We start from the raw sequence: 16764 nt of genomic DNA, 5'->3' as shown, positions 1-16764 counted from the left end.
GACGTTGAATTATTGATTAAAAATTCAGTAAATACAGATCTCCTGGCCCGAACGGGCTATGTAACCTGTTTTTCAAAAGTCTCCCAAATTTGTGTGCATTGTTATTGTATGATCTGTTTTAAGCTACCATAGTCTTTAAGAGAACACCTAAGACTTGGACATTTTTACACGTAATACGACATTCAAAAAGGGCATAGGACTGATCCGATGAATTACAAGCCAATTGCCCTTTTGGATGCATATTCAAAGATTTTCACTTCCCTAGTTTTGAATTAGCTGAAGAGTTAGGTAGTGAGGAACAATGTTTTGCATTGTAATCAAGTGGGATTTACAGCAGGAATCGGTAACTACATTAGCAGGTGTTCTGATGGACTCAATACAAAAACAGAGTTGGGAAAAGCCCTCTTTATCAATCTTTATCGTAACAATTGATTTGTCACTTTCATTTGGCACAGTTAATCGAGGACAATTATGGGCTAAGTTACAACTCTTGGGTCTTCCAGCCAACCTTTTAAGCATTTTAATATACCTCAATTTGGAATCGGCCTTGAAAGTTCATTTAAATGTAGACAGCAATTTTACTTACGAAATTCCTACTCCTCGTGGTCTGCGTCAGGGAAACATATTGTCCCAGTTCCTATTTAATATATATATGTATGGTAGATTTGGGGACCGCCTTGGAAGGTTTCTGTATTTTGGCTCATCCCGGTAAAACGGCCTTATTAATAATTTAAAAGAGAAGGATACATCACTGGCATCGTAAATGAAAAATTGTAATAACAGATACGGGAAATTTCTGTTGTTGCCTGCACTCAAATCCTATGAGCCTAAAGTTCTGCCGGACTATGCCCTAGAGATTCATCAGAGCCGTTTGGCATTTTTTGGAATGGTGGGTGGTATTACCACTACCCACTTCAACACCAATGGCAGCGATCCACCTGGAATTGGGATGGGTTCCTCTAAATATTCAAATTTTTTGGAAACACATTTTCCTCTGTGAGAAATGTGGGATCCTTCAGGTGGATCTTCATGTGAGAAATGTAAGTTGCATGAGCAGGAAACTACAAATTGCCATATTGGAAACTGTAGGATGCAGTTAGAAACCTGCGGTTTTGATTATTAAATGTTTTTTTTCAAAATCTGGCTGTGTTTAAAATCAAACTGTGGCGTTACTACTGGTGTTTAATCTGGGAAGGGTTAGAAAAGTATGAAGAATGTTAGACCTACTGAGAGTTCATAAAAGATTACGGGTTTGTGCCCCATATTTGGAGAGATTTCTGTCCAGAAAATTTGCCATCATAATGCTGAGGATTATACTAAACCTGTTACCCACAAAAAAACGGTGTCCTATGGGAAAGGGACACTTGTGTAGAAGAGATGCGCCAGTTTTGTCAAGATAAAGAGAAAACACTAAAACAAATTACTCTTTGGTGTCCAAGTTTGTCCGCTTTAAGAAAATAATGTTTTGAAAGTTATATTGCTTAACTTCTCTGTGCACCTTAGCTCCTTCTGTTATCTGAAAATATTCTTTTCATTTTTCCTTTTTAATAGAAGTTATACTTAACGCGACCAGGCATGATTGAAATGGGCATACAAAGTGGAAACTATGTAGAATGTATTTTAGTGTTGAAAAATTGTTTTGTAAAGGTCAGTTTTGACTAAAACAAATAAACAAATAAATTTAAAAAATGTATATTACAGAGTTAAGTATTTCCTCAAGGAATTGTTTATGGCTCCACTTACAGGAATTAACCACCTGGAAACTACGTAAAGTATTAGATCAGTTCTTAATTACATTGAATTTTATCATTACATTAAAACAAGGGAAATTACACAACTGAAATATGATATATTTTAAGAAAGTTTCATAAAGCATTTTCCCTTGATTGATAGACTTTTATTAATTTAGAATTGTTGAAATTTTTGACTGTACTCATTTATATAACTGTTGTTTCTTATTTATGCGGAGCCGCAACGGACCAGAATAACTGCATCAAAGAGGGCCCAACAGGAGCCAGGTCTGCCAACAAGACAGCACCAACTTAGTACCAGGACCCCACAGGGGGCTCAAGAACTTTGACAATAGCCTTGATATAGACCCTTTGGGTCGAAACACGTGTCGGCTGACAAACAAGGTGCACAATTGCCCTAATTGTAATTTACGCTTATCATTGTAATGTGAGAAACAATCCAACACTATTACCAATAAAAGCGATACTTGTATCGCACTAACACAGTGTCAACAAGATTATTTAAACTATTGAAGCAAGATAGCCAGGAGAAAACTTCCTTTATCTTCTTATTTATGTGGGCTGTATTTGTCTGAGTGTTTGTGCAAGATGTCTTTTTTGTAAACTAAATGCACAATACATTAAAAAAAAATCATAAGACTACCCTATATCAATGCACTCATAGACAGAACTCAATGACATGCCTGAATGACAGAGCAAATCTACCTCTTGGGATATTTAAATGGTATACCCTCTACCGCCATGGGAGGCCATCCACATTACAAAGTCATGTAGACTCACGACACAGCTGAAGTGCATTACTGGAATCTTCTCAGACTTGTTATGCACAGAACACAAAAGAGAATTGAACTAAGTGTCTGAAATACGTTGCCGGTATTCTTTAGGGTGTTTGCACTATATTTTAGGGTGCACGTGTGTTTTTGTGGTAAAGTGGTTCTTGAGAGCACCTGCAGCAAAAACAAAAACGTGTGCATGTGACAGTTACGCCAGAAATATGCTCATCTCATCAGATAAGATATTAAATGGCCATTTATTTTCAAATTAATGTGGGCCTTCTTGCTCACAGTGGGCCTCCTTACAAGTTTGCTGGTCTGGTAACACCGGTGCCGGTAAGCTACCGGCACCGTTGCGACCGGACTGGCAAACTACAAGTTCTGCTCGCGGGTGCCTTTCTGCCTGCCAGGTCTGACCAGGCGGGCGTACCGGCACCCACGAGCAGACCATGACGGATGCACCGGCACCATTCATGAATGGTGCCGGTGCATCCGTCCTCCCCATACCCATTGATTCCAAAGAGGATTTACCGGGTCTGCCGGGGCTGTAATGCCCCGGTAAATCCCCATTGCTGGGTGCTGGTAAATTCATGACTCCAGTGGTATTTACCGGCACGGCTTCCGCCAGGGTCCGTGTATTTTTTGGTGTTTATTTTGAGAATACATTGGCCAGATTCTAACACATGAGCAGGCATGAAAGAAGCCCAGAGGCAAAGTGTTTTAATCATGTACTTTAGTTTTTGAGAATCTGCCCCGCTGTCTTTAAATCAAGTAAGTTGAGTATTAGGAGGTTTATATTACACTGACTTCAATATACAATGCGGAAATGGCGCTGGAGGCGAACATCAGCAATTTCCCGCTGTTTCTAAAATTATCTCTCAGGACATGAGAAGAAAACAAGCCACTCGCTGCCTTTTGCGTTGAAACACTGCCTTGGTTCTGTTCTCAGGTGACAGCGCTTGGAAGCAGAGACAGCGCCTGCATTCAGTAGACATGTGTGGACACTTGGAAGGGGCGGGGGCTTCATGGAAATACCTTGCACAGGTTCAGAATGACAATGCCCGAGTTCTTGTAATTCTTCTTCTTGCTTTTGTACTTGGGGTTGATGCATTCCCACTGCACCTGCAACGAGACAGCAGACAAGGCATGAGGGCCAGTTAATAATGGAGGAACCACAATCATGAGTGGAGGCACTCATCAGCATGCACACCCACCACAGTCTGGACATTGAAAGCTTTCGCACCGGAAGTCACAACATTTTACAGGCAGGAGGTCTCTTCATCTCTGACAGCATTGATAGGCATGTTATCCTCATATGGAGACCAAGGCCCCCAATCTGAGTATCTTGGTAATGGTACAATTCTGTGGTACTTTAAATACCTCCTGCTTTTTACAACATTACCTAACTACAAATTGGAATCGCCCGGGATTTATATGACATTTTGACTCATGCAATTTATGTACAGTTGATGCATGATATGATACATGATATGATATGGCATTTGTAACGTGCCTATACACAAGTGTTTCAAGGCGCGACGAGGCAAGGAAGAGGGAACAGAGGGAGGACAGAAAGAACGATCTTACTAGGCCAAGTGACATTGAGATCATGCAAGTGCTGGGGGAGGGGAAAGTGCTAGGTGAAAAGAGAGGGGGCAGTGCTGTACATTGGATCAAACAATAACAAGAAGTGCGGCCAGCAGGTGGCAGGTGCAAGGGTAAGAGCAGACAGCAGGTGTCTAAAAAGTGCAGGTAGGGGGACTGTAGGGTTACAGATACAGACCCAAGTGCAAGGGTTGCCGGGAGGCACTGATGGTGTGAAACTGGCCGATCAAGGACCTTGGCCTGAAATCAGAGGATAGCCAGGTGACCAGTGCAGTATCAGACAGAAAATCAGCAGGGGAGAGGAAGAGAGAAAGCAGAAGCAAAGAGGAAGGTCTTGAGGTGCTTCCGGAACCGGAGATGGTTCTCCTCAGGTTTCAGAGACGCAGGGAGGCTGTTTCAGAGGGAGGCCCCAGCCGAAGAAAGAGATCTACCACCAACTTGCTGCTTGGAGAAGCGACTGACCTTGAGGGAGTTGGAGGTGGAGGAGCGAAGAGCTCAAATAGGAAGGAATTCACGAAGAGAGAGTTGGAGGTATTGAGGACCCAGACCCCAAAAGGCCTTGTGGACAATGCAGAGAGTGTTGAACTTAATCCTTGCAGCCACTGGGAGCCAGTGCAGAGATTTCAGTCCTGGAGAAATACGATCCCTAGGCTTGAGGTGAAGGACAAGTCTCACAGTCCTGTTCTGGATAAGTTGCAGAGGGCGGAGAGTAGAAGCAGGCAGATTTAGAAAGAGGCTGTTGCAGTAGTCCAGCCTTATGAGAACCAGTGCTCCAGAGACAGTGAGCCTCTGGGTGAAGGAGAGGAAAGGAAGAATGCCTCTGAGGAGGTGCAGTTGGTAGTTTGACTTCTTAGAGACGTCAGGGATGTGAGGAGAAAAGTAGAGTGTGGAGTCGAAGATAACCCCAAGGTTCTTAGCCTTACAGGTGGTAGCAGGAAGAGGGCCAAGGCAGGCCGACCAGAGAATGACAGGAAAGGAGGGAGCAGGTGTGCCGATTAGGGGAATCTCTGTCTTACTGGCATTAAGGCAGAGATCGCTGGTGACACACCACTCCTGGATAGCAGACAGACAGTCAGAGATGAGAGAAGGAGAAGAGGTGGCAGAGGGGAGCCTGAAAACGGGCTGAGTGTCATCCGCATAGCATTGAAAGTTGGGGCAGAGAGCAGCAATGCGGTGGCCGAGAGGTGCCAGGTATTGGCTGAACAGCCAGGGAGCGAGGTTAGACCACTGGGGATGGCTCTTTTCAAATACCACATCCTCTCATAATTCACACCCACCATGTCTATGTGCACATTAGACATGGGGAAAATGATACATCATTTTTTTTTTAATGTTTTAGTTTTATTCAAAACTTTTAATTTATCCATGACATCATACAGTACGAAAGTTCATAATACAACAAAAATCAAGGTTTAGCACACAAATGTCCCCGTTGACCATCCTCTCCAAAGTGTCTATGGTCATTTCCTTGATACGTTGAAATCTGCTGTGAATCGAGGTTATGTCGTCTTCATCATGATTATGTGATTCCAAAATTGAATTATAACCGTCGTGAGGCTCTTGTTGTTCCCTGACAGTATTAGATTCCATCTGTCCTGGCAAGTGAGTTCGTACCCATGTTTTGTTATCATTTCTCGAAACCAATTTCTTTTTTCAGTTAACGCAGGGCAAATCATGATAATATGATGGATAGTTTCGAGCATCTGTTTATTCTGACAGAATTGACAAAACTCTTCCTCTCTCAATATCTGCCTGTTACTTGCCATCAGTTCCCGGGTTGGCAGTTGGTTTAGTCGTAGTCTGGTAAATGTATCCCTAATTTGCCTACCCGGAAACTGCTTCAAATACGCAGGCAATTCATTGATAGCGCGGTTGTCCAAATCACAATGCAAATTCATCTGATATCTTGATTTCTCTGTCAGAGTAGCTATCCAATCATTTCGTTGTAATGCACATTGGGGGCGCTTCACAAGCATCTCCGTGGTTATACTGTTTAGTGCCATCACGCTTTTCATTGCATCTTTCCATAATGCTAATGCCGTGTTAGCCACAGTAATGTTTCTTTGTTGGAAGATTTTGTATGCTGGGATTTCATCCTCATTGATCATTTTCCTGTATAGATCGAGTTTTTTCCACACATCTATTGAACTTAACGATTGTGTGGCGATCTCATGTCTAATTCTTTTAATAGGGAATGATTTCGAGAGTCCAAGGATTTTCCTCCAAAAGAGGCCTTCCAGGATATCCCAGATAGATTGGTCAAGATTAATCAAAGTCTCACTCCCCTAACTCAGGATCGCAATCACTTTTTGTCGGTAGAATATGAGAATTGGTTGTAACGAGTATTTTCCAAATTTCTGTGTATGTAACGTCCCTGTCTCGCCAATGAGGCTGTTTTGGTTCTTAGATGGGTTATCCAAGGAGTTTCAACTGCTGATTGGTTCACTAGGACACCTAAATATTTGATTTCAGTTACTCTGATTAGTTTTTGTTCGTTCATGTAAAACTGAAAGGTTTGTTGTTTTCTTTTCTGTCCATTCTTTACTGTGAGAGGCATAATTCTTGTTTTGGTGGTATTTATTTCTAAGTCATTATCCAGCATGTAGATTTCCAATTCCTGGAGACTCCTTTGTAACCCTAGCTCTGTTTTATCTAAGATGACTATGTCATCTGCATACATCAAGTGCTGAATCAGCTGGAGGTTTAATTTGGGTGGATTTGCCTTCTGAAAGCGAGGAGGCTCTGGAAGATCCATGGTGTACAACTTCAACAATGTTGCTGCAAGGGAACACAACTCTGTTTGAGTCAATTTTCTGCTTCAATAGGTGCCGACAATTGACCTCGTTGTGATAATCTAATTCCTAGAGTGGTATTGGAATACAGTTGTTTGATGGGTTCCAGTATCGTCAATGGACAGTTCCACTTCTTTAATTTTCCCACAGTATTGTCCTGTTAACCATATCAAAGGCCATATGCAGGATCATGAATGCTGCATATGTCGTATAGTTGTTGACCAAAGCCTCCTGTTTCAATAAATTCAGGATCATAAGGTTTACATGTGTCCCAGTGCTTTTTGTAAATCCTGTCTGCCTGATATCAAATTGTTCAGTTTCATTGATCCAAATATTAAGTTTGTTCAAGAGAAGCATTCTTTTTTGATTTTTTGTAATGCAGGGATACCTTTTCAAACCTCCAGAAACCAGATTACAAAAATGGGTACACAAAAGAAAGGTTTACAGGAATACAGGACCAGATAGTGATAAAGATTCAAGGTGTGAGCAAAAACCTAGAGGCATTTAACATGGGGTACATGTCTGATAACCAATCCCAGAATCAAGGGTGGTAAATTCCTGGTTGAGTTATATTTCAGAAGGTGCCCTCTTTTCCTTTTCGACTTATTTGTACACATATAGACAGAAACCATGTTTCCTTTCAGTATTTATTTGTAAAAACAGAAAGAAGTGGAAATACATGTTTCTTGCTCAGCTCTCCGAGATGGCAATTATGCATTGCAGGCCAATGTATGTGCAATTTAAACAAGACAAGAGAGAAGCTGAAATGAAAAATATATTTCCCTTTGGAGAGGTTTAAATGGCTAAAAGCATTGTTGCTCAGAGCAATAATAGCAGGTGCAAAAATAGATCAGAGCTAAGTGTGGAGAAACCCAGATATTTGAGCATCAAATTACAGGCATCAAAGCACTACCTATTTTATGAAGGTGAAAAAGTAATACTTGCAGCTGATTAATTTTACAAAGCAAAAAAAAAAAAATGGAGAATTGCAGATTGAATGATCCCAAAAAATATCTAGATAAATACTGATGGAAATGTTGCAAAAAATAAATACCATCAAACTAGGAGCCTTAGTTATAATGAAGTCTGTAGTAGCGGGTCAAAGTGCAAGTATCAGGACCAAAGTGCTTGGGGTTGATGGCGGAGGGCAACCATAGGCCTTTCTTTATAGCAATATGTTCAGACCGGTTCCGAGAGCCAGAATTGATTGTGCTTGTTCTGTTCTCAATTCCAGAGGTGGTGTGTTCCAATGTTGACTCCCTAATATAAACAAACCTTTGTGAATCAGGCCCAAGGGGGCTTTGCACTTGCAAGTGCATTTTGGAAACACCAGGATTGTACATTGTAAACTAACACATTTCCTGTGACCATGTACACTTCACAGTTTTGAATGTGTTACGTCCTGTTTTTCTCCGCACAGGCGCCAAAGAGTTACTAGTGATGACATACGTATCTGTGCTGTGCCAGTGTCACAATATAGAATTGATGAATCCACGTTTGCGACACTTGCAGCCTGATTCATGGAACGTTTTCCTATGGGATTGCCCCATTATCAAACACTTCTGCGAATCAGGCTTTTGGCGTAAAAGAGGGATAAATGGGGTTGCTGAGAAGGTGGTGAAATAGCTTAAAAAAGAGATAAAAGGGGAAAGGGTTTTCAAAAGTGCAATAGGACATATATGGAGACGAGATAGAGGTGTGTGGTGGGAGCAACCTCCATTCAAAAAATGCAAACCGGTCATCAAAGATCAACATGGCTCTCCTGCCATTTCCTTGGGCTGAAGGGATTGTGCATGAAGAGAGTCCACCCAGCTGTGATTTTAGATTTTGAATAATTATGATTGCAGGGTAAAATCACAATTCCGCAGCTCTGATTTCCAAGGTTGCGTGCTTGCTTCTCCATGCACAGTTCCGCCTACCCATTGCGCCATTCCCCCGGCATGCCCATCTGTCTCGCTAAAAAGGTAGTCACATATGAGCCCGTGCACAACCATTCTTTGTCTTTCACGGGGGACAATCTAGTTTCCCCTCTCCTCTTTTAAATTACCTTCCTTTAGGGGACACTGAGGAGGTGCAGTTGGTAGTTGGACTTTTTGGAGATGTCTGAGATGTGAGAAGAGAAGGTGAGGGTGGAGTCTAAGATGACCCCAAGATGTTTTGCCTCATTGGTGGGCGAGGGCGCAGGTCCAAGGGAGGTAGGCCAGTGAGAAAAAGTGGGAAAGCGGGAGCAGGGGTCCCAAGGAGTAAGACTTCTGTCTTACTGGCATTCAGGCAGAGATCGTTAGCAGCGCACCAAGCCTGAAATACGGATAGACAATCAGTGATGAGCGAGGAGGAGGAGGAGACTGAGGGTAGCCTGAAAGAGAGCTGTGTGTCATCCGCATAACACTGACAGTTGGAGGTAAATGTAGAGATGCAGTGGGCTAAGGGGGCCATGTAGATATTGAAAAATCAGGGGGAAAGGTTAGATCCCTGGGGGACACCATAAGTAGAGAGAGTGATAGAGGAGAGAAAGGGCCTGTGTTCTGCCTCGGAGGACCAGTCAGAGAGAAAGGAGGTGAGCCAGGCCTGGGTCTTATCTGTGATGCCCAGGGTCTCAAGGGGACAGGTTATCAGGATGTTGTGTTTTACGGAATCGAAAGAAGAAGAGAGGTCGAGAAGAATGAGGACAGAGGGGGAGTTGGAGTCAAGATTTGAGAGCAGGTCTTCACGGGTGTTCAGAGGAGCAGTTTCCGTGCCTCTGGATGCTCTGAAGCCAGACTGATGGTCATGGAGACAAGCAACAGATTAGGTATTGAGGGTAAGTTGAGTGATAGCCAGCTTCTCCAGGCGTTTTCCCAGGAAAGGGGTGATGGAGATCGGGCATTAGTTTGCCAGAATGGACGGGTCGGCAGAGGGTTTCTTGAGCAGAGGGTGCCCAAGAGAGTGCTTGAGAGTTGAGAGGAAAACTCCAGTGGTTGCAGAGAGGTTGCAGAGATCGGCCAAGGCTGGAGCGAGAGTGTCAATATTGTCCTTGATGGTTTTGGAGGGGCATGGATCCACCTGTTTGGAAGAGGCATTCATAGACTGGACTTGTCTAGTGACCTCATCAGGTGTGACAGGGGAGAGGGAGGAGAGAAGAAGGGTCGGGGAGAGAGTGTCTGAGGGGGCCCCAAGAGATCTTGCTGCTGGGCGGAGGAGCAGAGGAGAGAGAGGGCAGGGTAATTTGTGTTATAGGTTTTGTCACTCATTGCGATGCTGCTTAGGAGTCCCAACCCCGAAAAAGAGTGCTTATCTGCAAAGAAAAAGAAAGCTGGTGGCTCAAGTTAGTGGGAAGGGCAGGGAAACAAGGTGAACATATTGGACTGTGTGTGGGGGGCATGCATAGCATGGAGCCGAAACATGGCAGTTAATGGAGGGGCCACAAGTCAAGTGGCCAAGGAGCTGCAAAGATAAGTGGGGAGAAGGTAAGAGGAGGGCACCAGGTGAGGCGACTGGGGATAGCTGGCCGGGATCAGGAGATAGGGTTCCCAGGGTACAAGGAGGATGAGAGTGATGGGGCCAAATGTGGCACAATTCCACAGGTAAAGAGTAATGGCTCAGGGGGAAGGAGTCTTCTGCTTGGCTCATCCAGACAAGAATGAAGTTTTCAAGCAATGCAAGCAAAGTACCATCTAATAGGTAATTGCAAGGGTTCCCAACTAGCGCTCTTTACTGAATATAATCGCCAAAATATGATAGTAAAGAAGACTTTTTTAATGAAAAATGTTTATACCACAGAAACACTTCTGTGTCATGTGGTGATAATGGTGACTTTGTGATAGACTCAAGGTTGCCGACTACGCGGCCATGAGTTTCGCTCATTTGGGCTTTATCAAGACTGTAATCAATTCAAGAATATACACAACACCTAGTGTCCGATAGACTTTTCGCTCCGATAGTCACTCCAAAACGTTTTCTGAATGTCTGCAATTCATAAAATGCTCTGGAAGCTGCTCCCGCTTCATTTATAAGGTTCAGAATTCTCAATAATTTGTCAGATGCAATAATAATACTCATATCTCAGCATGAGTGCCATCAATTCGTTACATGTTCCTGCTCGTGTGAGGCTTAGTCATGCATGGGGCACGCATGACTAAGACTCACACGTCAGAATAGGGAATGACTCCTAATAGAGGCTCAATTACTCATGAAACAAGAGGATTATGGAGCCAAAAGGAACATGTAGACAAGGCAAACTTTTTGGGAAGAGTTTGAATATTCTTATGGTGAAAATGCCAAGATACCCTAACCAAGATGTCTTTATTCGAGACACAGATTGCATGTATGGCCAGAAACCTCTCTATAGAAGGGGTCGTGTTGTTATATATGGCATGGCATTGGGAGGCAATCATATGTGTTTCCCTGGTAAAGAATAGTAAAGATACACCAAACTTGTAGAATTGTATTCACAGGTGTAAGTTACTGTCTGCTAAGAGCGTCCATAATTTAATACTTGGCATTGTTTAAAGCATGTACCTCTAAGAACAAATGAGTAACTAAAACATCCTGGAATTTACATAACCCAATCGACATATTCACATGCCTGAAATTGTGGGTGTATATGTGAATAATTAACACAATCTGTAAGGGTTAAACTTTCCATTGTCTAAGTTCCTGAACAATGGATTTGTAAGTCCTAACCATACAATTATCTTTTCACTGGAGGCGCGCCCACGCGGGCGTGCGCACCTACACACACAAACACACACACACACGCTGTTGATTGGTTCTCTTTCCAACAGCTACTACACCTCTTACACGTCACTCAGTCAGGTGTGCACTTGTGGTCCAATTTAGTGGTGTGGGTAATGCATTAAACATGTTTGAGACTGGTGGGTGTTCACCAACTTTTGCATTGCCCTCCTCTTTCCCCTCTCTGACACGCCCACGGAAACACCCACATTTGAAGGTGTAATAGTAAGTTCTGAATGTGTAAGTTCTGCAACTGCGCGGAACTATTATCAAAACATAGGGTTCAAGGGCTTGTGTGAACTAGTCATAATGTTCATGTTTATAAGGTACTACTGTTTTTTAGGAGCAAGTCACCCGTGCCCCCAGACAAAATCCTTTGTGAATCAGGCCCTAATGAATTTGAATTTTTCTAAGCAGTAGGTGTGATATTAGATGTATTTCACATTATTTTATATAAGGTTACCAGAGCCGACAAAGCAACAGCACACCTCTTACCAAGTAATGAAGTTTGAGGGACTGCTGAGCAGGGCCATGTGCATTGCGTAACGGACATAACGTCAATGTATTTTACAGCACACTATCTTTGCCCCAGGGTTGCAATTTATGAGATGATCAAAGTAAAGGTGAAGTCACATCCAGTGGTCACTTTTGTTTTTTTAATTTTATTTATTGAATTTCAATATTGATTACAATTTCGTAACACTCAACCATCTTGAAATAAACTTAATAGACATATAGATCTTGATGGGAATGAAATCATGGCATTATTGTTTCATATTTCAAGAGTTTGCGATGGTTCAGACACTTCAATCTCTGAGAGAGGAAATGCACTGGGGTTAGAATCAGCGCTCAATGTAATTGGGATTGTTTTGCTTCCAAACCTTCTTATTATATAGCAAGCCAGTTGTTCAAATGGGGAGATCTTTTTAATGTCTCTCATTTCCACATTATTCAATAATCTTTGATCTTTGTAAAGGGGATAGCATATATTCTCTAAAAACAAGATGTTAGGCAGGGTTGGCTATAATAATTGGTTATTTATAACATGCTTAATACCAAAGAGGTTTCTAAGCATGGACCCGGGATTCAAATCTCTGTCCGCTGCATCGTCTTGCTTCCAAGACGAACGTGTTGCCACTGCGCTATACTACCCGTTGACAGATCCAGTCAGTCAACAAAATTGCATTTGGTCTGCGCCATTAACATCAAGCACGGTACAAAAATTGCAAACAATAAACATGGGAAAATAACCTACCCATCAATACAAACACTTCAGACTAATACACTAATGCACTAATACTAAAATACTAAAATGATATATTTTAGCCAGATACCGTAACAGGGCTGCTTTTTATCAAACGTTATACATATCCTCATCGCGGGATTCTAAAACAAATAATAGCAAACAGAAAAATTAGCCTTTTCCGAGTGCATTATTAAAACCGTAGCCTCTGCACAGCTTCTTATGTTATTCTTTAAAATGTGTGGCCTTAACCATCTTCTTTTTGGTCCTATAATAAATGTACATACAAATAAGAAATGTGTGAGGTTTGCGGTCTTTCCCATCCCACACGGACATGTTTTGTCCATGGTGTTCTGGATCATACCGGAAAGACATTCAGCCTTAACATTAACCCAGTTATCCTGCACTCGTGAGAGTTAACCTTTGTAATACAGTTTCGGGGGGCCATCACTGCACGGCTTTCCCGGTACGTTTTCATAGATGGCAATCTTGAGATGTGTTTCTGGGTGTTAGTCCATTCATCATGATCAAGGCACTCCCTGATCAACCTTCTCCGTTGTTTTATAACCAATGTGCATAAAAACAGCGTGTTGCTCAGCCCCCATTTGTCCAATCGGTTCACTCATTCTGAGAAGCATTGAAATCTACCCTGTACAATGCAACTGGACATTTCCATTAATGCATTCTTGATGTTAAGGTTCATAGATAAATCAAATAGGATTTTCATTAAAAATGGTGCAAATCTAAAGCAGGCTTGTCATCCTATGCTAAGAATCCCAAGCTTGCGCCATAATGCCGCTCTGGAGTCGCTGGAGAAATCCCCGCCAGCTTCCTCAAGAAGACATTCTGCATGGGTTTGAGATGATCACATGAGAAGTCCCACATCTCACTGCTGTCCAGGATCGCTGAACTTATCTTAAGATTCAGTACTTCAAGACACTTGTCCAACTCCCCCCCCCGTACAGATAATAGAAACTATGACGACCCCTTAATCTTGCTTCCGTCTGCTTGACATGGGCAGTCCATCTCCCATCTCTCGAAAAGACAACTCTGAGGTATCTGTGGGACTCAACCACTTCCATTCTTACTTGACTGATACACCACCTGCCCTAGGGTCTGCCTTTTGCAAAGATCTCAATCTTTGTCTTAGATACATTTAATTACAGATTGCATCATTTAAGAAAGTCGTCTGCATACTGAAGACTCTGCTGTAATCCCCCTTTAGTTAGATCTATCATTGTCGTATTGTCGACATATAGGTGGGTACTGTAATGGACCCCGTTACATTTTGCAGGGATAACCTTAAGACTGGACTTATGTGGGTTAAAATCACATAAAAGCAGTGAAAATAAAAGAGGGCCCAGTGGACACCCCCGTCTGACGCCGCCCTATTTGCGCTAATATCTCTGCAGTATTTATTCGGCTCCACACATCGGATCGCCTTTGAAGTGTTGCTAAACAACCATTTGCACCATCTGCAACAGATCAGGCAGGACACCTCTCTTAGTCAGCTTCCCCCATAAGAGAGGCCTATCAATGAGTAGAATGCTTTAGTTAAATCAAGGAATGCTACACATACTTTACTGCCTCTGACCTTCACATATTTTTCGATAATAATTTGCAATACAAAACAATGGTCTACGGTGGAAAAACCTTTCCTGAATCCCGCTTGGTTATCTGGTAACTTGTTGTTCTCCACTGCCCAGAAGAGGAGCCGTGAAGCCGGGCACTCTGAAAATATTTAGCTTGAGAAATCTAACAGGGATATAGGACCGTAACAGTGAGAGTCTGCTGTCTTACCTTTTTTAAAGATTGGAATAAACTACTGTTCCACGAGCTTGGGCACCTCCTTATTGCATCTATAGCGTTAAAACCCTGTGTTAACACAGACGCCCACCAATCTGGCTGCCATGCATACATTCCCAGTCGTATCTAACTGGGGCCTGCGGCTTTACCTGTTTTTAAAAGGGAGATATGCATCTAAATTTCTTCTTTGTCAAAAGATAGGTTCTCTACTTGGTCATGAACTGTATCTTTTCTCTCTGATTTTTCTGTCTCTGGGTTATTTAATACACTGTGCAAATGTGCTATACAGCTACCGGGTGCAATAGAACCGATGTACCCACCCTCATGTTCTCCAAATTCCTTAACAAATAATCTCCAAAAAGTTTTAATATTATTTTCTTGAACAGCCCCGTGGAGATCATGCCACTGTTTTTGAGTGAATGGACGTTTCTTATTTTTTAAAAGCTTCTTATATGCACACTTTTCCTCATAAAGGACTGAGTCCTTAATACTGCCTTCCCTGACATCCTTATTCAGGTTCCACTTCGCATGTCTACACTCTGCATCAAACCTCCGGGCATCTCATACCCTCCTTTTCCCCTTGGATTCAGAGTTTCCCAAGGGTACCATTAGTTTGTCTCGAGGATAACTTGTACGGTATTCAAAGTCTGATACGTGTCTGCTCGGTATCAATGTGCAGACTTGTCCTTGTGAACTGCACTTCAGTTTCCTCTCTACTTTCCTAGTCTGTTCAGTGGAAATGCTCCCTGGCAGTTGCTGAGTAAATATCTCCTTCCCTACATGTATCTGCAAATCAACTACCAGTGGTTTGTGGTCACGTTCCGACCCCTCCACAATCTCAAAAGAATTTACTTTATTAAAGGAGACACAGGGCACTATGGCATGATCTATAACAGATTTCTTCTTGCCAAGCTTAAACAGGGCTTTTGATGGCATAGCTCTCTTACACCGACCATTTAATTTGGCTCTCGCATCGTGAGCTGGATTGGCTAGCTTCCTGCTGGGGATACCTAAGGAGTCTTCTAACAGAACTTGCATAGCTCTTTGCTTTTGTGCGGCCCCAATGTTGGTGTTAAAATCCCTGAATAATAACATACTAACCTCCGGTGGTACATCAATAGCTGCTGTTAAGAGGTATCCTTTGCTTGCCTCCAACTCTTTTTGGGGGATGTAGACATTTATAACCCTGAGGCTCTGTTTCTCCCTCTCTTCCAGATTGGAAACAATAATTTTCAATGTATAATCATTGGCCTGGGCACATTTTGCTGCCAGTCCCCTCAATGAGTTACGCACTATTGTGGCTCGCCCCCTTCTCTAGCTACCTTTTCGGAACTTAATTGCATTAACTACATAGATATTTATTTATTTATTACATTTACATAGCGTGCAGGCAGCCCAGGGGCATTGTGGCATTGAATGTAGGAAACAATTCCCTGAGAAAACGGTCGTCCTCAAGCCAAGTCTGGCAGATAATGTCAAAGGAGCCCAGCCACTGGATCCAGCCTATATACCCTGATTCATTTTTTAGCCCAGCTATGTTCCAACTGATTAACTTCAGGGATCCCGTCGTTCTAAGCACTCCCTTATCCGTTTAAAACCCTCTATGCCGAGAGACTTCTTGTACCCTTTCCACAAAACAGGGGCTATTCGTCCTGCCCTGGCATCCCTCATAATCAGCTCCATCAGGAACTATTCAGACAGGCATGATCTATGCAATGATATACCTTCTCTACGCCTGCCTGGAGATAGGGAATGCACTTGTTTCTACCTTCAGCAGAAACTCTAGGACTGAATGCTGTGTGCTAGAGCCTTCAGATACCGTTTGGGCTGGGTGAGGGCCTGGAATGGTTGTGTGCCAAGGATTGCGTAAATGACAGATCTTAAAATGAAAGTCCTTGTTCACCATTATCTCTTTCAGTGCAAGTGCTTCTTTACAGTTTAAAATACATTGGGCCTCATTACGACCTTGCTGGTCCCGAAACAAGGGTGCCAGTACCGGCAAATGACAAGTTTGCCTGCCGGGGCTAATGAGCCTGACAGGTGTGACCCTGCCGGGCACAGTGGCCCTGGTAGACAAACAC

At 42.8% G+C, this 16764-nt stretch overlaps 1 protein-coding gene across 3 annotated transcripts in view; it reads right to left on the bottom strand.

Moving 5' to 3' along the window:
* The window catches only part of CPNE4 (copine 4), a 1706709-nt gene that overhangs the window by 299080 nt on the left and 1390865 nt on the right, over positions 1-16764 (bottom strand). For all 3 annotated transcript variants that reach the window (XM_069648719.1, XM_069648721.1, XM_069648720.1), the window contains exon 9: positions 3560-3646. In XM_069648719.1, coding sequence (XP_069504820.1) covers positions 3560-3646 — 87 coding nt within the window. The remainder of the gene's footprint in view (positions 1-3559; positions 3647-16764) is intronic.

Source organism: Ambystoma mexicanum, chromosome 2q (assembly GCF_040938575.1).
Source record: "Ambystoma mexicanum isolate Mex_15411 chromosome 2q, UKY_AmexF1_1, whole genome shotgun sequence".
Lineage (NCBI taxonomy): Eukaryota > Metazoa > Chordata > Amphibia > Caudata > Ambystomatidae > Ambystoma > Ambystoma mexicanum.
Note: the sequence above shows the minus strand (reverse complement) of the source record. Positions and strands in the feature narration are given on the sequence as shown.